Source organism: Gigantopelta aegis, chromosome 12 (assembly GCF_016097555.1).
Source record: "Gigantopelta aegis isolate Gae_Host chromosome 12, Gae_host_genome, whole genome shotgun sequence".
NCBI classification, from domain to species: Eukaryota; Metazoa; Mollusca; class Gastropoda; order Neomphalida; family Peltospiridae; genus Gigantopelta; species Gigantopelta aegis.
Genome location: NC_054710.1, coordinates 35,536,357 through 35,562,962, shown reverse-complemented (window position 1 = coordinate 35,562,962; position 26,606 = coordinate 35,536,357). Strand labels below are relative to the sequence as shown.

General features: G+C 36.4%; 1 protein-coding gene across 1 annotated transcript in view; it reads right to left on the bottom strand.

Annotated features, from left to right (window-relative positions):
- Nucleotides 1-26,343, bottom strand: part of LOC121385735 — a 49,919-nt gene extending 23,576 nt beyond the window's left edge. The window contains exons 1-3 of the mRNA XM_041516504.1: nucleotides 26,208-26,343; nucleotides 7,157-8,043; nucleotides 2,587-3,503 (exon numbers count right to left, since the gene is read on the bottom strand). Coding sequence (XP_041372438.1) covers nucleotides 2,587-3,503; nucleotides 7,157-8,043; nucleotides 26,208-26,262 — 1,859 coding nt within the window. The 5' untranslated portion in view covers nucleotides 26,263-26,343. The remainder of the gene's footprint in view (nucleotides 1-2,586; nucleotides 3,504-7,156; nucleotides 8,044-26,207) is intronic.
- Nucleotides 26,344-26,606: the final 263 nt, after the last annotated feature.

Here is a 26,606-nt window from a genome sequence, read left to right as displayed (position 1 = left end):
ATACCACAACCTTTGATATTCACTTATATTTCACCTATACTTTACTTATACAACAGTTTGTGTTAAATATCAGTGAATGACTTATACTTCACTTATAGTGGGGTTTTTTGTAAAATATCAGTGAATCACTTATACTTCACTTATACTTCACTTATATTTCACTTATACAGCATTTTTTGTAAAATATCAGTGAATCACTTATACTTCACTATACAGCAATATTTGTAAATATCAGTGAATCACTTATACTTCACCTATACTTTACTTATACAGCAGTTTGTGTTAAATATCAGTGAATCACTTATACTTCACTTATACCTGGTACTTCACTTATAAGTCACTTATATATATCTAACACTTCTGTTAAATATAAGCGAATGACTTACACTTCACTTATATATATGGTTAACACTTCACTTATAGGTCACATATACTTTGTATAAGTGATACCTCATTTGCATACAAAATCCTAATCATTTACTTATAAGTCACTTATACTTGAAAAGTATTAACGACTTATACTTCACTTATAAGTGAAAAATATAAGTTATTTCGGTAAGGGACGCCTCAATCGTCTGTCCAGACTATCCCAGACATGCTCAATGGGGTTGAGATCAGGACTTTTAGCGGGCCAGTCATCAATGAAATCAATGTTATTTGTCCTAAGAAAATTTACAGTGTCTCTAGCTGTATAAGAGGTGGCATTATCATGCTGAAAAATCGAGATGTTGGTGTTGTTATGGAACAGAGGAATGACGTGATGAGCGAGAATGTCATCGCAGTAATGTTGAGCATTTAAATTGCCGTCAATGACGAATAATGGTGAACGATAACCATGGGAAATGTCTGCCCAAACCATGACACAACCCCCACCCCCGAAACAATCTCGTTCAAGAACACAACAGTTAGCATAGCGTTCATTTCTCCTATGGTAGACGCGCACCCTGCCATCACTACGTTGTAAAGAAAATCTGGATCCATCCGAAAAAAGAACGGTATTCCAGCATCGCCATATCCAATGAGTGTGTACACGTGCCCAATTAAGACGATTTAGACGATGACGTTGCGTTAAAACGCATCCAACGTAAGGACGTCGTGCATGTAAACCGTTCTCCCGCAGACGATTACGAACAGTTTGCCCACTGATTCGGTTATTATGAAGCCCAGGTGTGTTAGCAGCAGTAGCAGTAGCAGTGGCAGTTTGGAATCGATTGCGCAAATCCGTGTTCGTGATATAGCGGTCTTGACCACGCGGACGTCCACGACGTGGCAAGTCGTTGGTGCTTCCTGTCATCCGAAATCTTACGCAAAGATTTCGTATCGCTCAACTAGAACTCCCAACATGCCTTGCAACGTCTTGTGTCGACATGCCAGCATCAAGCATGCCAATCGCCAATTATTGGGTATTATTAATTCTTGGCATACTAAAAATGTGACAATGTAAAAAAACTTGATTTATTTTTTAAAATTTTGAAGCGTTTTCGTTCACTTGACAACAATGTCAGTAAGACAAGTAAACAAATTGACCGAATACTACACGGGACATGTCGAACCATGCATGCACGTGCAAATTGAATTTCACGTTGTCGAAGATTAACAGTGCAAAAATAATCGATAAAATTCATGAATCCTGATAATACAGCTCAAGGCTATTAATACTACCTATATAATTTCATTACACAATGAATTCTTTAACACAACAAATACTATATGTACAAATCGGAAGTTTCTTTTTTTGTTCAGTATATATATATATATATATATATATATATATATATATATATAGGCAAATAAGTAGGGTTTACTGTACATCTGATATTAATCAGGGCATAAAAATTCACTCGCCCTACATTAGTTTAAATTAATACAATTTTACTAAATAATCAATCAGATATTGTCACCTGAAGAAGGAGATATAGCACTAAAACCCCCACTAATATTGGGGTGGGGGGCAGGTTATTCATATTTACAAAATAGACTTAACTGCAACATTTGACAATTTTTTTTCACTAGCCGTCGGGCATGGCAATAGTAGTTATTTACTAGCCCACCATTGAATATCACTAGCCATGGGAGGGAAAGAAAGAAATGTTTTATTTAACGACAATTCAACACATTTTATTTACTTTATTTATTTTATTTATATGGTGTCAGACATATGGTTAAGGACAACACAGATATTGAGAAAGGAAACATGCTGTCGCCACTTCATGAGCTACCATTTTCGATTAGCAGCAAGGGATCTTTTACATGCACCATCCCACAGACAGGATAGTACATACCACAGCCTTTGTTACATCAGTTGTGGAGCACTGGCTCTATGCGAGGGAGGGTACCATAATCTAGAAGCCCTGATTAATTATCAAAAACTGCTTTAATTAATAGGAAATAAATAAGGAAATGTTTATATAATGACGCACTCAACACATTTTATTTATGGTTATATGGCATCGTACATATGGTTAATGACCACACAGATATTGGGAGAGGAAAGCCGCTGTCGTCACTTCATGGAACTTTAATTAATAGTGAAAAATATGTCGTAGTGTTTAAAAACTGGGGTCTGTGACTTTAAGCAAAACATACGTGTCACCATCCTCATCGTGATCCTGTGGGCTGTTCAGCCATGATCCGTTCTGAACTTGTCCAGCGCCTCCATCTTGTTCCCTCTGCCAAACATCCTTTAGAGAGCCATACATCTCTTCACAGGGGTTCTCCTCCAGTTGTCGCTTTATACTCTCAATACTCAGTCTCCTCGTCATTTGATTATCGCTTGGCCCTGAACCAGGAGACATCTGCATCACAGGGTATGATTCCTCGTCTACACGGCAACCAATGTTTGCATCTGTATTCATGCCAGGATAATGAGGCAGCTGTGAAGGTTGTACTGTCTGAGGCACAGGCTCACAATCAGTTGCTAGGTCATCCCACATCATGGAAGATGATGCAGGTGATTGTCCAGAAGGAACAGGAGTAAAAGAATCTGGAGGAAAGGTGGCGTTCATGCTGGAGGACGGATTCTGGTATAGACTTGGACCTGATCCACCAAGCTGCTGGTACACGTATCCACCATTTTGATATCCAGTATTCTGGTATCCTGCATGTCCGTTTGTGGCATACGGGGGGAAACCTTGCACCCCGTGAAGACTTGTATTGGAGAACACAGAAGACACCTGCTGGTTCAATCTAGCGGTGTTTAACTCGAGTGCTGCCTCATTGACAGAACTGCTTATGTTGTAGTTGTTGCCAAATGCATGATGACTCCACAGCTGTTGTACTTCAGTAGGCTGCTGTCTAAAGGACTGATGATGTGCTGCAGTACTCTGTCTAGAGGTGGCTGTGCTGAAGCTGGTGTCTGGTGGCTGGATGTAAGGACTCTGTCTAGAGGTGGCTGTGTTGAAGCTGGTTTCCTGTGGCTGAAGGAGTGATGGATCGTCTGGACCAGACAGCCAGCCATCAGGTTCATCATTTACCTGTCCGGTTCTCTTCTCTCCGCCTCCACGCTAAAACAAACACAACAGTGATAGAACAGGGCTAAAAATCCATGCGAATCTCTGAATCTGATTCGCGCTAGGATTCGGGTAAGCATAAAGCATCAGAATCTATTTGGATTCGCGTGAAATATTTCCACAAATTTATCAAATTGAATAATCAGTGAGTAAAACGTTACAGAATTAAAAAAAAAAAAAAAAAAATAGTCTGGTTATCAAGCTTCAGTTTAAACTGGCTTCAAAAGCATAGCATACATTCGAATCCGTACATGTTCAAAACATAGTGGGCAATTCCACAAAAAATGATACCTCTGGAGTGAATTTTTTTTTTCCTGTTATGCCTTTATTTTTCACATAGAATTATTTGTTAATAATCAATAAACCATAAAATACTCAGGTTTTAATTCAAAACTGTGTCATGTGACCTGGCAGCCATCTTTAATTTGTGCTATTTCCACCTAAGAATAGAACCCAAATTGCACTGAATTTGTTTTTCAAAAATGTCATTAAAATCGGATGAACATGACAAAGGTAAGTATTGCATTTTGTTTCTAAGATCTTAATGGTAATTCCCAAACAACACAAATTAATTAATTTGGAATAGATTTTTATGAATAAAAACTTGAACTTATAGCATGACCGCGTTGCGTCAGTTACCTTTTGAAGCTTAATTTTAATATTGCCCTCCTATACAGTGCTACCATATATTTTTTGTTTTTATATTCTCATAGTTGTTCCATGGTTACACAACATGGCAACATAATAATCTAAGTGGGCACACCAAGAATTAAAATTTATTGGTAACTGACTTAACTCCCCCAGTCAGTAACTGACGCAACACAATAACACATACATTATTTTCCATTGTTATATTTCTTGGAGGCATAATGTAAGATAGTGAAATGTGTTAATTCCCAAACTAGAGTGAGGACTATAAAAAAATTAACAATAAGTTTCAGAATTGTCTTGACCTTAAGTTTTATAATTTCTGTATTATCACATCTGTGTAAAACTATAAAGAAAAAAAAATAGTTTTCAAGAACTGCAAATACTGTCACTCCTTAGAAGTTAATCTAAAAATGTCTATTTCACTATTTAAAATAAAATAATCATGACTCAGTTAACACTGTTTTTAAATAGATACATGTATCAGTTTCATAAGCATCAATGCATATACCCTTATATTTCAAGATATATATATTATATAGCTTTTAACATCAGATGCACATATCATTTGTTTCATTAGATGTATTGTACTGATGTCAGAGGTAGACACTGTTTCATTAGCTTAGATTAATATATGTACAGCACCGTTTATTGTAAACAGTATCTATAATGTTCAATAATAATTACCGGTAACACAAATTTAGAATAGCAATTTCATACATGTAGTGGCAAGTGACATATTTTGCCATTTTTACATTCACTTATGATAAATAACTACACATTAGGTTATTTCATACATAATCTTTCATAATTAACTCAGAAAAAAAATCAACATTACACCGTACTGCCACAGCGGTTTCCCATGAGTAATTCTTGGCTAAAATTGTAAAGTAAATAAAACGTTTGCATCAATTATTCAACAAAACAGCCAATCCTTTGTCATTATGGAATTGCAACTCAAATTCAAAATGTGATTTCACGCAATTAACTGTTGGTCACCTGAAATGAATTTTGTAATGATATTATTCTTTTTTACATGTAAATGAAGTTATTTGATTGTAATATTTTATGGGCATGTAATATAATTCCAGAATAATGTTTACATTTCAAAAGATAAATAAAATAATAATAATTTTTGGTAATGTATTATGCAACTATGAGATTGCCCCTTTAATAGTTCTAAATAGCAAATGTCCTTTCATTTGATAAATTGGTTATAAATATAATACTCCTGAAAATATCCCATGTTGCTGATGTTTTAGTAGAATACCTCCCAAGACAGAAACCTAGAAAATGAACAAGAATCAAGCACATTTGAATGAAGACAGAAAGAGGTTGGAGAGGGAAAGAAACAGAGAATAGTGAAAAATGGAGCAAGCTAAAGTGAAATCTAACAAGAAAAAAAATGAGACAGGAAAGCATGCTGAGAATTAAAAAAAAAATTAAAGAAAGAATATGGGTTATTTACAATATCTGTCATATTCCCATCAATTTCTTACGAAACATTTGATCAGTTCAGTCATTTGATAATGTCATAAGAAAGTAAATGCAGTATATACCCTATATACAGTGTACTTGGAAATTGCACAAAAAACCCCATTATACACTTCCAATCAAGATGTACATGTAAAAATTAACGTAAGCTGTTGTCTCATTGTTGAGGCATGTGCGCAGAAAATTTTGAAGGGAGTAGACGTTTAGACTGGCTGGCATTGAGGGTGCAACTGCCTAAGTTACTTGGGAGGGGTGGGGGGTAAACATTGTGAGAACCTGATGTCCTAAAATGCAATTTCTTTCATTCTACAAGTAAAATTCATCATGACAAATGCATGTATATATGCATATTAAAATAATAATAATAATTTGTTTTGAGCAGGGATAGGGTTGGGAAATGGGGGGTTCTTATTAGTTTTTATGATTCGCAAATGTTGTGTCACTTACTTTTAGTGTTACGTTAGTTACCCATTAAAAAAAAGTTAATAAAAAAAAATCCTTTTATAAAACTTAGTTCTCTTGTTCTAGTGATCATATATTACCTGTGCACTACACATTTCTATATATACCTGAAAACTTGATGCTTCAGATTCAGAGAATTTTGGCAAGTTCAAAGACATTTCAAATGCAAGTTACTTTTTTGGTTGCGTCAGTTACCCACACTTCATTTGTGATTGTAGTTGTGCTGAGATGGTATGCAATGAAATTTTCTTTTGATATGACTTTGTCACAGCATATTTATTTCAACCAAAAACACTCTTAAGAATTTTATTGAATACTTGAAAAAAAAAAAAAAAAAAATCAAGACATTAAAAAATGTCTGAATGTTGCGTCAGTTACCGTGGAATTGCCCTAGTGGTTTATCGAGACTAGTCTGACCTGGAGCCAAGCGGTGGTTGGTCCATTTTTATGAACCAAATTTCCAACGAAGAGAACCGAAAGGAACATGTTTGTTCAGTTCTTACATAATAACAATAGACAGTAATTTAGTGTACCAAATTTAGTACTATATCAAACATTTCTATGTTAATTCACTGATATGTTCCTAACCTTGAATTACCTGCTCTTTTTAATCAATAAATCTCAGGGCCAAGTCCTATTATTTTTCAGGAATGGAGAATTATGAGAATATTCCCCTACATAAAATACACCAATAAATAATGACTTTGTGTCTATCTATATTTTATCTACATGTGTATATTACTCTTAGTAATGGAGTTATGGAATCATCTCTCCATTACTGAAAAATAATGGGAGTGTTGAGACAATACTGTGATGTCACAGGTGTATTTTAATTATAGGTAACTGATTGTTCAGTTACGTGAATATAGTTCCCTTTCATTACTGGTATTTGGTGCTTTTAATTTTAGAATGTAATTGTTCACAACATAACCGATTGGCGGTTCTTGCGATTTTAAAGTTGCGTAACCGACACGCGAACAGAACAACGGTTCTCGTGAACTATTGTGCCCTGATATTGTGACAAAGAAGTAAGCCAAACTTACTGACAGGTGACACTGTAGCAATTGTCTTTCTAACTTCTTCATCAGTATTTCGGTTAACTCTCCATCTCCATTGGGCTCACGGATGGTCTTAAGTTTATGCTCCTCACTCAGCTTCAAATCTGCAATACGGCAGATGTTGTGCCAATCTGTCTCTCTCACCATTTGCCACTTCACTCCATAGGAGACAACTTCGGATTTATTTTTCACTTTGTCTTCTAATACTTCTTGTTCAGCATGACTGAAATCCTTCTGCTTCAAATTGGTCATGAATGCAGTTGGTTGTCTTCCTGCCAATTTATTTCTCATGATTTCACTTTTACAAGTTTCCTTTGTAGAATCCGTCTCAGTTTCATATCCCTTATCAGTAGAATCTGCAGGTGGTTTAGGATGGACTGATTCTGAATCCGAATTATGTCTGATTTCTGACAACACTGCATTTGGTTTAGAGATACTCCCTGTAGCATCCGCTTCTGGTTTGCAAGTGGTTTCGGTAGAATCCAAAACTGGTTTACACTGAACTTCTGCTGAATCTTCAGCCACTTTAAAACTCATTTCATTAGAAGCGAGATCTGGTTTACAACTGGTTTTGGTACAAACTGGATCTGGTTTACAACTGGTTTTGGTACAAACTGGATCTGGTTTACAGATGGTTTCTGAAGAAACTGGTTCTGGTTTACAAATGCTTTCTTTAAATGTGGTTTTCTGTCTGGAAGCTGAGTTGATTTCTGATGCAATGGTTGCCAAATGAGAACTGGGTTCGGTAAAATACTTGATCATTTCTTTTGGGTCACAATCTGTTACAATGTGTAGATTCTTCTCTTTATTTTCAAATTCTTGTTTTTCCACTATTTCATTTTTAGACAGCATTTTCATCTCTCTGGTAAAATCTAAGATAAAAAGAAAAATATTAACAACACACATCAATGTTTGAATTAAAATAGACTTGTTTATAAATATATATGTGTATATATATATATATATATATCTATATACAATCAAACCTGTCTTAAGCGGTCACACAAGCTAGGGAGTAGATAAAGTGGCCACTTAAGACAGGTGGGTGTTGATTACAGGTTGCGACATAAAGTCTTTATGTTGTTGTTTCTTGTTTTAGCGTCTTTACTGCTAATTAATGGATGTGTGCTTCACAGTTTACTATAAATAAACTTTTGACATGTCGCCTCCTTCTGGAAAAACTGCAACTGGAATATATTAAATTAACCGTTGTCAACCAGTTTGTTTTCTCTTTCCATTTAATTACTTAATTCCTACTTCATGCAGTGTATTGTCATAGTAAGTGAATCTACAAATGTCAGGCGTAGCCTGCCCAGAGGCAGTTAGATGCTAATTTCCATAGTCATACTTTCTTAGTTGATACACAGTAGAGATGTCGGAACTAAATGGGTACTAGTATTCCTGAAGGTGTGTATTAAGATCGGTTATTTTCTGCACTCACCTTATCGCTATTGTTAAATATCCCTTTTATATAATAGTAAACATTTACTGTCACTTAATACAGGTATTTTAGCGATTTGGAATCTGATTAAGGCAGGTGACCACTGAATACAGGTAGCCACTAGGACAGGTTTGACTGTATATACTATATATATCTATCAGGGCTCGAAATAAGCACTGTTTGTTTGTCCTGACAAGTGAAAATTTACTCGGACAAGCATAATTTACCGTAGTGGTTATCTGGCGGACAAGTAAACAATATTATTTTTTTCGACTATTTAATTCTTAACTTGTTGATGATGAAAACGCACCCCCACGTCCCCAGCTAAATGCTTATAAATTGCATATGGGTTTAGGCTACTGTTGAGAGGAGATTCACTAAATCATGTATACTTGTACGTAGGGCCTACCAGTATAAGTAACAGTACATGAATAATAATTAAAGGACAACAATAACATTATTTTAACATTTGATGATTGCACATTTTCATTTATAACAGGTCATTTCTTCAAGCACCACCAATCATTTATTTCCAGGCCTTGAGCTGAAGGTTGAAAACCATGGCAGTGACGTGTCCTGAATGGAATGTGCTCGAGGACAATTTAACTGGTTTTCATTGCATCCTAAACAAAAATACACATTTTTATGACTTGTGTTTCACCCTGAAACTATCTCGACTGTAAAACATTCTACAATTTGTCACAAAATTACATGCAATCTGAAGTGAAGAGTAATATAAGCAAGTTGGTTTAAAAGAAAAGGTAAAAGGGGTTCAAATTTAAAGTAGAAATATTGCTGGACAAGTAGATTTTGTGGTATACTTGCCCGGCAGACAAGTGAATTTTTTTTGTTTCTATTACTATATATACATATATATATATATATACATGTATACATGTATATATATTATATAAAGAAAAAGTCATAAGCCTCCTTTAAAAGTCATATATCCCTCTTTAATTATATATATATGCCAGTTATGCCACTAGTACTTTCCAGTGAATATTCTAAAACAGAGAAGTCATACATGCATGTGTATACCTCATAACATACAACATAACTCAAATTATTAATATTATATTAAAAAATTATTATATATATTATGGAAGTACCATATACTCAATATAAAACTAATTGAGGTCCAGAAGATATTTTTCTTTAAATATGGTAAAAAAAATAACAATAATAATAAAGTATATATAGTATCTTTCATATCGTAAAATGGCATGTTTTTAAATTAATTGCATTGTGTATTTATACACAAGATTGGGCGGCACGTACATTTAGCTTGTTGCACGGTCGGTCTGGGATCGATCCCCGGCAGAGTGCCAGCTGGTGGGTTATATCTTGTTCCAGCCAGTGCACCATGACAAAAGATCCCTTGCAGCTAATCGAATAGAGTAGCCCATGAACTGGCAATATCAAATTTCCTCTCTATTTCTGTGAGGTCTTTAACCATATATATGTCCGACGCCATATAACCGTAAATAAAATGTGTTGAGTGCATCTCTGATAATATTTCGGTTTATACCTCTGAGTTAATGGCCATACTGTATTCCGTGAAGTGGATAGAAAGATATTACAAAAATAATAGCCCTAATAGATATGTCATCTTCTCCGACAGCTTTATAGTGCCCTGCAGGCAATTAATGGAGCCCATAGTGTCAGACGGAAATTATCAAAAAATATATATAAAATTTATAATAATATGGTTACTAAAGGGATTGAACTCATCATGGAGTGGGTTCCGGCACATATTGGAATAGCTGGCAATGAGTTAGCCAATTTAAATGCCAAAAAGAGCTTGCAGGAACTCACTGTCGGTGTACTAGTTGAACATAATTTTAATGAAATAAATTCTATAGCTGAACCACACTTTGGACACCTGTGGCAAACAGAGTGGGACCACAGGACCAGAGTGTGGCATGCTTATATTAAACCAAAGGCGACTACACCTGGACCAGTCTCTTTTAACGTAAAAGTAACTAAAATTATTGCAAGACTTCGAATGGGTCTCTTAAAAAAATTGGCTTTAAATGATTTTAAATTTAAAATTAGGAAGTAAATCACTTTTTGATTGACTGTACTAAACATGCCAAAAGTAGACTGAAACTGGTAAATTATTTTAACAAAAATAAATTAGAATTTAATGCTTTTAATTTGTTAAATCCCTCTAAGGATAATAAATTAGTAATAGACAGGTTGTTAGTCGCCTTTGTCTATCAAACTAAAGTTAATATTTAATTATAAAGCAGTGACCTCTCTCCGTTTCTTGGTCAGCCATAATTGCTTAGGCATTGTTAGATTGGTGCAAAAATGGCCGCCCATGGAACTTTGTGAGGGGGCTGCATATTTAATACTATGTCACTGAAGGGCTTGGTAACTATCTCTATATTTCTATGTGTTTATACTGATTCCCTCAACTCCCGAAGGAGTTGGAAGGATGTTGCCTTGTCCCTGTGGTCCGGTCTCCAATACTGTCGTCTGATTGCAATGTCGCGCCTGGCAGGCTTTGGAATTTGAATTAAATAATATATTCATTTTTAATTTAATGTACCAGCTCTGATTTTAATCTTTTTAAAGATTGTAAATAAAATAATAATATTGAAATTATTGATATTTCCTTTTAACCTTATAGATATTGATGTAATCAATACTTCTTTTAATATTTGATGTTGATGTGTTATGTATGTGGATGGATGAATGTATTTTGCTTTGGTTTGATATGGGGGGATTGTTATCTGGCAGTAACAGCCCTCTACTCACCGACCCAAATATATTGTATATAATATTTCTTAATTCTTATTTGGTGTTGTATTTTTTTTAAATTGATAGGTTACAAGCGTGCTCTTTTTAATTTGTTTTACTTTATTTTATACAGGTTTTTAACTTATTTGAAAAGAATTTGTTTTTTTTTAATTCGATAGGGTGGTGCGCTGCTCCTATGCTATTGGTTGCAACGTGTTACTACCGTATATCGCTGTGTATTAGCCGACTCCATGGCTGCACCCTCTAGTTTTTATATATTAAAGTGGTGACAGTGTCTGTTGAATGATGTAACGTTCTGTTTCTCTTGGTCAACGGAGAGGCGCCTCTGGACTTCAGGATCATCAGATGCAAACTTCCTACTTCAATTACCGGCCTCGGTGGCGTTGTGACAGGCCATCGGTCTACAGGCTGATAGGTACTGGGTTCGGATCCCAGTCAAGGCATGGGATTTTTAATCCAGATACCGACTCCAAACCCTGAGTGAGTGCTCCACAAGGCTCAATGTGTAAGTGTAAACCACTTGCACTGACCAGTGATCCATAACTGGTTCAACAAAGGCCATGGTTTGTGCTATCCTGCCTGTGGGAAGCGCAAATAAAGATCCCTTGCTGCTAATCGGAAGAGTAGCCCATGTAGTGGCGACAGCGGGTTTCCTCTCAAAATCTGTGTGATATTTAACCATATGTCTGATGCCATATAACCGTAAATAAAATGTGTTGAGTGCGTCGTTAAATAAAACACTTTCTTCCTGTTCTTCCTTCCATACACCAGTGGATGACATATATTTCGGGACACTCTCCTAGTGGCCTCTCCGCTGGACTGTTAACATCAGAGACATCGAGAATAGTGGGCAAGACGGTTGGGTTGCATGGCTGGGAGGGCTCTGGGTTTATTCCACTAGAAATAGGTTAGGTGCTGTAGGGCCAGGGTTTCTGCCAGAGGGTAAAACGGGTATGGCGCCATACCCAAATTTTAATTTTTTTAAGTTAACATTTTGACAAAATTAATGACTCTTATCATTATTGTATGATTTTCTTGACATTAAACCTAAATGTAACTCATTTTCTTTGTGGGGGAGCCTCCCCATACACGGTTGACTGTGGTTGCATTCAATTCCATAGTGCCATACCCAAAATTTTCTTTCTGGCAGAAACACTGAGGGCGTAGGCGGTTTCGGCCGTAGGGGGAGTTAGGTCTGTCCGGGAGCCTGCCCCTCACCCCTTCAGGGCCTCCCCATGCTCTGGCCACACTGAAGTTCCCAATATGATGGATGTCCTCTCCTCTCCATTCCTTTCCCCTATCCACTAAATATAACTTCCTGTGGGGGGTGCCCAACCTCCTGGTAAAGAACCTCCCTGCCATTTCCTAGGGCTAATTTTAAGAGTTCTGTATTTATTTTATTTTATTTAGAACTGCCCGACTTAAAATGCACCAAAATTTTATATTATATTACAGAGCCCTCAAAAGTACCCGGTCTCCGGCGGCAAATCGCCGCCTGAAACAGCTTTTGCCGCCGCCTACTTTTCTTTGATGGTAAAAAAAAAGGTGCTTTCTCTACTTTAATAAAGTCTCCTACAAAAGGAATCCAAACAAGGTGCCAAAATAGTTGTTTATTTGTCTTGATTTGCGCTAACAGAGGCCATGAGAATGCATCTCAGAGGTTCGAATTTTCAAATGTTTCTCGGGGAGGGCCCCCAGACCCCCAGCTTTGCCCCCTGGTATCATCACTGTTGTAGCCTGCTACTTCTTAAACTATTGAGGGCCCTGATATTATATATTTTATTTTGGTTAATACGCAAATAAATTTTAAAATCCACTGCCCTTTTAGAGTAAAGTCAAAATTGTCCCACATAATTTCTGCCCCAGGTTGGGCGTCTGGCCTCCAGAGGCCGAACCCAGGGGCGGACATGCTCAAAACCTTCGTTGTATATGAGCATGCAGGTAAAAGCCTTATCGTATCGTATTGTTGAGTGCATCGTTAAATATAACATTTTCTTCCTTATATATACTAGGAATTTAGAATGAACAAAATGACATAAAATGACCTACAGATCGAAGGTCCGGTTTTATATACTAGTTAAGAAGAGTGTTTTGTTTCTCGACATCACTAGAGCACATTGATTGGCTTGAACAAGAAATAGCCAATGGGCCATGCACCAATGGGGATTGATCCTAGACTGACCATGCATCAAGTGAGTGCTATTAATTAATTAAGTTACCGCTGGATGGTTTTGTTGGAATTCAGTTTTACAGAGGATCCAGTTTATATACCAGTTAAATCATGATTCACTTTGCCACAAACATAGTACATGACAAAGAACCTGTACGTTGGTCTTTTTTAAAGTCGGTCAAATTACTTCCAGCTACGATTTACAACACAACAGTTACTGCAATAATTTATCCAGGAAACCCTATAAATTCTGTTTAATGACACTGTTTAGTTTCAGTGGTTAATCCAGGATGTATTTTGTTTCTTTCCTGTTTTTTTTTGTTTTTTTTGGGGGGGGGGGGGGGGGGGGGGGGGGGGGGGGTGGGGAGGGTAACTAACTGGAAAAGTAGACATGAATAAACCAAATTATCAAAAGGGAATCCCAACAGAAAAACATCGCCACGATAAAAAAAAATTGATTGAGTGAATAAATGCTCTGCTAATTTAAAATATGGGGAGCTATAGTATACATGTATATACTGTATAATATCATAATTCAAATACAGGGCTTGAAACAGCTAGCAGCCTGCAAAATAAAAGAGAGCAAAAAGCGGTCAATTTTTTAGACCTACATTGTACATGTACATGTAGGATAGCATGTGAAATAAAAATATACCTGCTAAAACCACCAAACAGTTGCCGGTAAGGACCAAGTTTGTTTGTTTTGTTGAACAACACCACTAGAGCACACTGATTTGTTAATCATGCATCGGCTATTGGATGTCAAACATTTGATAATTTTGACATATATATATATACATGTAGCTTAGAGAGGAAAAACGCTACAGTTTTCCATTTGTAGCAATTAAAGGATCTTTTATATGCACCATTTCATAGACAGGATAACTAGCACATACTAGTACATGTACCACAGCCTTTACTATATCAGTCTTGCATGGTGCACTGGCTGGAACGAGAAATGTGTCCACCAACACAGATTGATCCCAGTCCAAGAGACAGATTGGCATACGATTATCTGTTATATTGTAATTCCACTAAGCTTTAAAATATGTCTTACCTAGAGGTCCTACTTATTCAAAGACTATTCTAAACCGTAGGTAGGATTTTTTTTTGGGGGGATGGGGCCGATGAATTCTTGGTACGAATGAGCATGGAAGGCGTAATTCACTAGAGGGTCTGGGGGCATGCCCCCCCCCCCCGGAATGTTAAAATCTAGAGGCTCTGAAATACCATTTTGCAGTCTTTTTTTTTTTTATGTCTCGCCTACAATCGTTTTTTAGCTGTGTTTTATAAATATATTATAATTATAATCTGTGTTTATTTTCTTTTAATAACGTCGGACATATATAGACAAAACACTGAAATAAATGTGTTACATTATTAGAAAGAAATGTTTTATTTAACAACACTCAACACGTTATTTACAGTTATATATGGCGTCAAACACGTTAAGGATCACACAGACATTGAGAGAGGAAACCTGCTATCGCCACTTTATGGGAAAGAAGGAAGGAAGCAAGGAAATATTTTATTCAACGACATACTCAACACATTTTATGTACAGTTATATGGCATCGGACATATGGTTAATTAATTAAGGACCACACAGATATTGAGAGGAAACCTGCTGTTGCCACTTCATTGGCTACTCTTTTCGATTAGCAGCAAGGGATCTTTTATATGCACCATTCCACAGAGGATAACACATACCATGGCCTTTGATATACCAGTCGTGGTATACTCAGGCATGACAATGACACTTGATGAAATCACTGAAAACTTTGCGAACTGTGTGCAAAGCGGACAGTACACGGCCAAAGGCCCTGAGGGGGGAGATCTAAAGCGTGAAGTAACCCAACACGGCACGAAAGCAGATTAGAAATATTGAGAAAAATTTATTTAGACCATCTGAGTGACAAAATAAAGGTACTTACACACACACACACAAAAAAACTCCTCGGATTTGGACGATTCATAGAAACGACCTACATGGCTTTCAAATCCGCGGATTTCCTCGGATCCGCGGAAGATTGTTGTGCCTGTATACTGGCTGGAGCGAGAAATAACCCAATGGTCCTACTGACGGGAATCGATCCCAGACCAGCCGCACGTCAAGCGAATATTTTACCACTGGGCTTCGTCCTGCCCCCACTTTATGGGCTACTCTTTTCAATTAGAAGCAAGGGATCTTTTATATGCATCATCCCACAGACAGGGTAGTACATACCATGGCCTGTGCTAGCTACACCAGTCATGGACCAATTTTGGAACGAGAAATAGCCCAATGGGTTAATTCTAGACCGACTGCGCATCAAGCGAATTTAAGGCTTTATCATTGGGTTACGTCCCCGTCCTTTTCATATTACTAATGTGAATAACACTAATTCACATTTTTCGCATTAATATGATTAATTTCTGGATCTACAGCATATTACAATTTACTGGTCTTGGTGGTGTTGTAGTCAACCCATTGGACATATTAAGGATGGTAGGTATTGGCTTCACAAATATACCGGTTCCCACCCAGAGCGAGTTTTGATGACTTACTGCTAGCTAGAACACTGTATATATATATATATATATATATATATATATATATACACACACAGTGGACTGTCTAAACCGGATTCTGTGTAATCCGGATCTCTGCGTAAACCGGTCCATTTCTAAAGTCCCGTCCAGCTACCGTTTATCTCTTAGATATAAATCTCTGCCTAATCCGTACTCTGTCTACTCCGGATAAAAAAACAAGAACGAAAGAACCGTTCATGCATTAATTACCTCTGTCTACACCGGATTGGGATTTGACTGAACGACGGGCTGCTTAATTAGTTGAACAATGATCGTCAATTGCTAAGTAATCAGGACGCCAAATACAAAATGTAATCGCACACGTGTGAAGTTTACTCTTATTGCGGTAGGTCGTTAGATCAATCAGATTAATATTAGTGTGTGTGTTGATACCTAACTGATTTCACTCTTATGAATTCGGTGAGTTATACTTGTCAGCCTAATGCATGTATAAATAGGTGCGAATCGCTCGTATATTTTGTGTTATCTTATTTTGTTTATAATGGCGGAATGACCCCAAAAACAGCAACGTATCGAAATTCCGTTAGAAACTAAAGTCAAATTAATACAAGAATTTGATTCAAATCCGCAGTCAAAACATGGGATCAAATGTCATTGTCGATTATTCAAGTACCATAACTCTGGGTGAAACTCTGTCTAAACCGGTCCTTTATGTAAACTGGACTATTTCGACGGTACGAAGTGAGTCCGGTTTAGACAAGAGTCCACTGTATATATATATATATATATATATATATATATATATATCTATGTATGTATGTATTGATGTATGTATGTCTGTATGTGTGTGTGTGTGTGTGTGTGTGTGTGTGTGTGTGTGTGTGTGTGTGTGTGTGTGTGTGTGTGTGTGTGTGTGTGTGTGTGTGTGTGTATATAAATATATATGTGTGTGTGTGGTGTGTATATATATATATATATATATATATATATATATATATATATATACACACACACACACATATATACACACACATATATATATATATATATATATATATATATATATATATATATAGACATATATATTGTTGTGTTGGGTTTTTTTGTTGGTTTTTTGACAAATGATAAGAGAACTGCTGTTTATTGTTTTTTTTATATAATACATGAAATGTGTCCAATTTCAAAATATTTCAAACCCATAACCACCTAGTAGGGGTCCTTATGATCTGTTCTATTTGTATTACGAACCCGCAAATTATTTTCTGGCAGAATTTAAAGCTTGGCAATTTTAAGGAATCTTTTACATGCATCATCCCACTGACAGGATAGCACACACCATGGCCACACAACAGGGAAGCACTTTACCACTGGGCTATATGTCTCGACCCTGTAGCATGATAATGCAATTTTTTGAACTACATGTAGGGTAGTTAAAGGGACATACCCTAGTTTCAAGTTTCAACCCATGAAAACTATAACACTGAGTTTAGTTACTCTACAAACCTGTAACACATTTGGATAAAGTTACAATTGAGTGAAACACTAGTTTGTGACTTTGAAATGGTGAAATACCCTCTAAAACTGGATGAAAACTCGACTCCATAACTGTTTCTTCTCAGACGCATGTGCCTTTTTAAAAATATGAGAAATACATTTTGTGATATTATAACCACCAGGATGACCAAAAACACTTTGAATGTATGGAAATTGATAATCTAACCATAAAATCCAAGTAAAGTATGACTTTACATTAGTGTTTAAAAACTAGGGTACTGTATATCCCTTTAATCTTTAATCTTCATAGCAAATATAGTTTACTGGTCTATTGATCTGTCGAGTCTAACAGATAATATAATAATTTAAAACAAAAATGGTAGGAATCTTTAAAATAGCACGCACTTACATGTGTGCATCAGTTTGGAAAATTAGCCAAATTAAGATTTTTAAAAAATCTTATCTTTATTTTTTTTTTAAAGGACTGAAAAGTACCCCCCCCCCCTCCCCCTCTCCACTTCGTAGCTGCAGCGATGGTTTTTATATATTTATACATGTATTTATATGTGTGTGTGCCCCACCCAACACCTCTTGGCACCTTCCTATGCCCATGCATGTGTGTGTGTGTACATGGTGTGTGTGTCTGTGTGTGTGTTTTTGTGTGCGTGTGCATGCGTGTGTGTGTCTGTGTCTGTGTGTACATGGTGTTTTTGTGTGTTTTGTGTTGTGTGTGTGTATAAATAAAAACATACTGTGAATGATTATTAGTCCTGTAGGAACGTGTATTTAAACAGACCTATTATCACTCCAGGAATGCAGTCATGCCACAATTTTTATCCTTATACTAAAAGCTAAATATAAAGTATTGTAACATGCAAAATACTGGTTGCAGTATAAATGACAAGCCCTAACATTAGTCTGCTAACCCTAATCTTTTTAAACTTGTTATCAAGAAAATGATTCAATTGAACAATATTGGTTTTGTTAAAAAAAAAACCCCACAAAAACACTTCACAATGTAATTATGTACACCTACTTTATTATTTTTATTATTATTATTATTATTATTATCATCATCATACATTACCAAACATATTTATTTTAATTTTAATATTTCTGGGTGGGATTTTTTTTTTTTGGGGGGGGGGGGGTGTTGGGTTTTTTGGTTGAGTTTTTTTTTTTTTTTTTAGGATTTTAATTTTTTTTTAATATAATAAATATTTCTGCACCTGTTGATCCTGTATCAATAAGCATGTCCCATGATGTCAATGGTAACAGAAGATATAAACACTTATACAGAGCTCTAGCTAGCACTCCTTCAAATTGTATATTGACAAAGATATATTGTGACATCAAAGTGTAAAGGGGAATACCCAGTCTTGCCAGCTAAAGTCCAGGTTTCAGGTAGCGGATCAACAGTGGGTTGTGCTACTACATAATACGTGTACCTGTAGTATAACGTATTAATTAAACTTAGTGTTAATTTTCACAGGTTGAAACTTGGGTAATGCAACCACAGTCAACAGGGGGGTATTTGAGGCTCCCCCAGAAAGAAATGGATTATGTTTAGGGTTAAGAAAATCATACAGTAATGATAAGAGTAATTAATTTTGTCAAAAGGTCAACTTTAAAAAAAAAAAAGTCCCTTTAACAGGAAGAAATATATCGTATTCACAGTTTAGTCAGCTGTTAACTTTTCCTCTTAATTCTGTGGTTTAAAAACATTGATAATAATAAAATAAATAAATAATACATTTAATAAATAAGAAAAGAAAGAAATTTAAATAAAGAAATTTAGGCCTAAATAAAGAAATTTAAATCAACAAATATATAAACTGAAATAAATAGATCAAGATTGTTTAGTTTAACAACACAACTAGACCACATTGTACACGCAGTGGAAGCAAGTAGACATGGGGGGGGGGGGGGGGGTGCTGACTGAGATCAAGGGCATAAAGCAGTTTCTAGGAGGATTCAGAGGTATGCTCCCCCATAAAATTTTGAAAACTAGATTCCCCCCTGCTCCGCTGTGATATTATCAATCAATGGCTACAGGATGTCAAAGATTTTTAGTCTTTGGAAAAACCCTTTAGTAGCAATATCACAGCCTTGCCTGTATTCCTGTAATGCAGGGGTACTCAGTGTTTCTGCCAGACAGAACATTTTGGGAATGGAGCTATAGTACTGAATGCAACCACAGACAACGCGGTATTGGGGGCTCCCCCAGAAAGAAAATGGATTATGTTTAGGGTTAGGGTTAAGAAAATCATACAGTAATGATAAGAGTAATTAATTTTGACAAAAGTGACTTAAAAAAAAAAAAATCTTCAAAAACATTTGGGTATATATATACATGTATGTATATATATATATATATATATATATATATATATATATATATATGGCACCATACCCATTTTACCCTCTGGTAGAAACCCCGGTACTGGTTGTGATGGGAAAAAAACCATGGGAGGTTCAACCGTACAACCAAAGCACCTCAGGCGAGGACTCTGACAACTGATCTAGATTAATCCACCCCTCTCTGGTGTAGCAAATTAGTCAGCCTCACACATTGCCGGGGGGGGGGGGGGGGGGGGGGGGGGCAGGGTTTCTGCCAGAGGGTAAAACGGGTATGGCGCAATACCCAAATTATTATTTTTAAGTTAACATTTTGACAAAATTAATGATTCTTATCATTATTGTATGATTTTCTTAACTCTAGCCCTAAATGTAACCCATTTTCTTTGTTGGGGAGGCCCCCCTTACCCTCTGCTGACTGTGGCTGCATTCAATTTCATAAGGCCATACCCAAAAAAACACTGGGGGGGGGGGGGGGATCACATTGTTTGACTCCTGTTATGGTGGAAGGTGTATGACTGGAGGGTGCCCTGTCCCCATGCATTCCCCCAAGCTAGGCAAGTGATATGAACCTTACATGACTGTGTCTGAAGAAATTTGTATGTAAAGTACCATACAACTTTAATTGCTAGACTATATACATGTATGTTTGTATATATATATATATATATATATATATATGCATGCTACTTTTGACTCCTGTGTGTGCTGTATAACCTCACTGTGGTGCAGGGGTGTAACATATTCTCTTTGAGAATGGCCAATACAGCACAAATCCCCTTGGGGTTTTTTCAAGATATAATTGAAATTTTGAGTAAAAGTCAGTATATATCTGTGATATTTGTATTTTTGCACAGTTCTAAGTTTACACTGTGTTTTTATTTAAATCTTGAATTTTTATATTGATGTTGATCATCACTTTATTTGTTTGCATTACCATAGTTTGACACCCAATAGCTGATGTATTTTTCGTACTGGGGTGTCGTTAAACATTCATTCATTCATTAATTCATTCATGCTACTTTTAAAGGCTATTTAATTAGCTCATGCAGTGATAGAAAAAGAAATGTTTAATTTTAAAGATGCACTCAAAACATTTTATTTGCATGAACATGGCATCGATAAACACTTGTCGAAATAAGCACTTTGTCCGTTTGTCCCGACAAGTGAAAATCTATTTGGACAAGCAAAATGTGCCTCGGTGGTTGTCCAGCGGACAGTTAAAAATATTTCAGTGCAGTTTCATTTTACGCAATCACAAACATCATCCTGGTAGTTTAATAAAACAATCTGTTTATTTGGACAAGTAAAAATATTGGCGGACAAAAAGATTTCTAGATGTATTTGTCCGGTGGAACTACATGTAGTAAATGTGTTTGCTTATTTCTATCACTGATACATGGTTTAAAATTGGATAACACAGATGAGAGAAGAAACTTGATATGACCACACACTATCATGAATGTAGCTGTTAATTAGAGTTTTACATACATATACCTACGAGGATCGACCCAATGGAATCTTTAAAATTGCACGCACTCACATGTGTGCATCAGTTTGGATAATTAACCAATATTATTATTATTTTATTTTTTTTAATATTTATTTTCCCCAAGTCCATTCTGACCATGTCAAGGTTGTGGAGCCTTGAATTCATGGCCTTACATCAAAGTGATATAATTTATATACAAGTACATATATCTAATTTGTGGTATAATAATGTTATATATGATATGATATGATATATATGTAGACATATATAACAATTACAGTAACCAATATTAAGAAAAGATTTTTTAAAAGGACTGAAGCCGGATGCACTTCAATGACTCATTTTCTGAATTAAATCCTGGATTTCGCAAGTCATGAACATTCCAGAAAAGTGACGTTTATCTTAATATACAAGTAGCTGTACATGTAAGCATGACATTTTGTACTTTGAACCTACACACACATGTACATGTGTAGCTGTACATGTAAGCATGACATTTTGTACTTCGAACCTACACATACATGTCACTGAATGGCATAGGAAGCAAGTACCCCGCCCCCCTCCCCCCACCTCCACTTTGTAGCTGCATGCAGCTATGGTTTTTATATATTTATACATGTATTTATGTGTGTGTGCCCCACCCCACACCTTTTGGCACCTTCCTATGCCTGTGTACATGGTGTGTGTGTGTGTATATGGTGTGTGTGTGTGTGTGTACATGGTGTGTGTGTGTGTGTACATGGTGTGTGTGTGTGTGTGTACATGGTGTGTGTGTGTACATGGTGTTTTTGTGTGTGTAAATAAAAACATACCGTGAATGATTATTAGTCCTGTAGGAACGTGTATAAACAAACCTATTATTACTCCAGGAATGCAGTCGATCATGCCACAATTTATATCCTTATACTAAAGGCTAAATATAAAGTATTGTAACATGCAAAATACTGGTTGGAGTATAAATGGCAAGCCCTAACACTTGCCTGCCAACCCTAATCTTTTTAAACTTGTTATCAAGAAAATGATTCAATTAAACAATATTGGTTTTGTTAAAAAAAAACACTTCACAATGTAATTATGTACATGTACCTACCTACTTTATTATTATTTTTATTTTTATTATCATTATCATCATACATTACCAAACATGTATTTATTTGAATTTTAATATTTCTGGGTGTTTGGTTTTGTTGGGGTTTTTTTGGGTTGTTGTTGTTTTTTTTAATATTTCTGTACTTGCATGTAGATCCTGTGTCTATAAAGCATGTCCCATGATGTCAATGGTAACAAAAGATATAAACACTTATACAGAGATCTAGCTAGCACTCCTTCAAATTGTATATTGACACGTCAAAGAGATTTAACCAAGTGTAAAGGGGAATACCCGGTCTTGCCAGCTAAAGTCCAGGTTTCGGATAGCCGATCAACAGTGGCATTGTGTTACTAACAAGATATTAAAGGGACATGCATACCGTAGTTTTTAAGCACTAATCTAAAGGCATCTTTTATACTATTATAGCCGTTTCATTTTGTAACTGAAATCATACTTTACTTAGATTTTAGGGTTTAGTGGATCAATTTCCGTAATTCAAAGTGGTTTTGGTGATCCTGATTTTTCTAATCTCACAAAATACATTTCTCATATTGAGAAGTAACAGTTATGGAGTCGAGTTTTAGTCTGTAACCTCACTGTGGTGCAAGGGTGTAACTCTTTGTTACACCAGTTGTGGAGCACTGGCTGGAGCGAGAAATAGCCCAGTGGGTCCACCGATGGGGATCGATCCTAGACGACCGCGCATCAAGCGAACACTTTACCACTGGGCTACGTCCCACCCCAGGGCTGTCAGAGCAAGCTGTTGTAGCATACACGTTGGGGGTGCAGGTGTCAATACTTTCATTAGCTCTTCCGACCAGGAGACAGGAAAGGGTTTTGGGGATAGTGGAAGAATTAAGGGATCACCAGTTCTGGCAAGAGCTAGAGCACAAGCACACAGCCCGACTGGGGTTGGTAACAGGCACAGATGGTTTTGGTGCTATGTTTATTAGTGCTGGTTATAGGTCAAGTAGTAGGTTTAACGTGCACACAGCCCGACTGGGGTTGGCAACAGGCACAGATGGTTTTGGTGCTATGTTTATTAGTGCTGGTTATAGGTCAAGTAGTAGGTTTAACGTGCACACAGCCCGACTGGGGTTGGCAACAGGCACAGATGGTTTTGGTGCTATGTTTATTAGTGCTGGTTATAGGTCAAGTAGTAGGTTTAACGTGCACACAGCCCGACTGGGGTTGGCAACAGGCACAGATGGTTTTTGTGCTATGTTTATTAGTGCTGGTTATAGGTCAAGTCATAGGTTTAACGTGCACACAGCCCGACTGGGGTTGGCAACAGGCACAGATGGTTTTTGTGCTATGTTTATTAGTGCTGGTTATAGGTCAAGTAGTAGGTTTAACGTGCACACAGCCCGACTGGGGTTGGCAACAGGCACAGATGGTTTTGGTGCTATGTTTATTAGTGCAGGTTAGGTCAAATCATAGGTTTAACGTGCACATTCAGAGCAAGCTGTTGTAGTGCACGCCTGTCATGAGTGCATGGGTCGGTCTGGGCCGGCTCATTTGTCAGGAGAGGAAAAGGGTTCGGGTGGGTGATGGGAAGTGCATGAGCACGAGCAGCTCAACCACGGTCGGGGACACTTTTGGTGAGCACTATATAATATTGAATTTTGAATATCCTGTAGGATGTCATTTCTTGTTCCATCCAGTACTCCTGACTTGTGTTATAAGGGATGTGGTATGTGTTAATTACCCTGCCTGAAGGATGGTGCATATAAAAGATCCCTCGCTACTATAGAAATAAGCAGAATTTTTTATTAGTGCAATGGACAAATACATCTAGAAATTTACTAATCTGTCAATATTTTCACTTGTCCAAATAAATGGTTTGTTTTGTTCAAGTACATGATGCAAGGATAATGTTTTAATTTTTTTTAAATGAAACTGAACTGAACATTGTCACTTGTCCACAGGACAACCACCAAGGTACACTTTGCTTGTTTTAATAGATTTTCACTTGTCAGGACAAACGGACAAGTGCTTATTTTGAACACTGTATTAAATGGAAAAATTTTGTGGGTTTTCTCTCTATGACTACATAGAGAGTTATCAATAGTCTCGCACGTCACATTTTTTCTAAAGCTTGCAAGCTAGAACAAGTGAACCAGTGACATCACATTTATAACATTATGATAAACTAAAATATTTCCTGGTCCGTTAACAGAATATGTCTAAAATGAAATACATTTTGACAAGTGATTTACATCATTTGTTTTTTCCTCAGCGAAAAGTCAGGTTTCTCTAATTAATACGAAATATAAGGGTCCAGAGATGGAAATTGACGAAAATGTAAATAGAATGGAGTGTGCGAATATTTGTTACGTTTTATGCAGTAACCCAAAAGTGGGTTCTGTTTAAAAACTTGCTTTGGCAAATGAATTTGGCAGTAAATATTAAGAACAATTAGTATGCAGTGTTTAAGCTGAACTTAAAACATTAGCAATTTGGCTAATTTTACCAAAAAATCTGTAGCCAAATTCAGGTTTCAATTAAAAAACTGATGACAAAATTAAGACTCTTTTTAAAGTAATTTATTTCTAACCCATAATTTCTGAATGAATATAGATGTCCATGCCCAGTTACTACTTTAATGTATCCATCAGTTCTGCCCTGTTTTAAAATCCACATTGTGAAGTACATTTCATGGCTACTCTGTAACATTTCTAACAGCTCTGTATATTAAAATGTATATTAACTGGCACCATTTAAATGCATTGATAAAATTGCTAATTATATATGTGCAACGATCAAAAATATTACATGCAACTAAATCGCAAACGTCTGCCAATGCTCACTGCGCCCAGTTTATTGCTACTGCTAGGAGTTGTAACATTTAACAGTACATTGTTAAATATTCAGCAAAAATAAAGATAGAATCAAACAGTTTAATCAGCATTTTAACGATCCTTTATGATATACCCGGTAAGCGGTATTCCATGAAGAGTCAATCGAGACATATGTCAGCTTTTTCCGCACGCAAGAAATCATGTGATGTCGGTTACATGGAGGAAGCAAAAAGGAGCGAGCTATTCCAATTGACAAAAATAAAGCCGGTTACAGAATGCGACGGATGTGGCTCAAAACAAGCACGCACAAAGTAGATGTACAAATAACAAATAACACGTTTACTTGGAAGTTATTTCCGACTTTTAAACTTATTTCCAACCTGAATGCATTTTAATATATTAACAAATACTCCTCAAAAACAAATAGCGGAAGATAATGAAACAGGATTTTCAAATTAGCTTTTTGGCGATTTGATAATGAAATATTTTCGCCAAGTTCAATATTAATTCGCTTTTGGCGATTTGGCAAACGACAGCTTAAACCCGGAGTATGTTATATACAGCAAAGGACCAACCATTTAAGTAAATAATATTTGTATTATTTATTTTCAGTTATACCTGTATATTTTACTGTTTGTTCGTAGGTGCGTTATTATTGATTATTCCTGGATATATCGTTTATTATTTTTATTTTTATTATATGTCACAATTACCAAATGTTTGACATCCATTAGCCGATGATTAACAAACCAGTGGTGTCGTTAAACAAAACAAATGTTTAACTAAGACGTAAATATTGCTTCTTACTCTGAAAAATTAATTTCGAGCCCTGCTAATTAAAACATTACTCTTTATTACAAAAATAACCTAGTGACAATGTTCTACTTACCGGTCGGTGGACCACAAACCCCGGCCAACAGCCGTGACACTGACACACTCAACATTTTGTTATGTTCAGGCTCAGCTTAGAAATTTAAAACTGAACAAAAATATCCCCGAAAAATTTATATCCCTGCTTTGCTGTGCCAAACTTCCTGGTTGGCTACAAAGCGCCACCTGTTGAGGTTTTATTTTTAGTAACATTGAAATTCCCATTCCGATCGACACTCGGCACTCCTCGGACGATTACGGATTTACCGAGTGTCTCGAACTTTTACAAAAAATGTGATTGTTTTGTTTAACGAAACCCAGTGGCGTAGGCAGGATTTTGTATTGGGTGGAGGGGGGGGGGGGGAGGGGGGGGGGGGGGGGCACCTGGCAGCCAAGTAAACAATATTGAGTTCGCCAC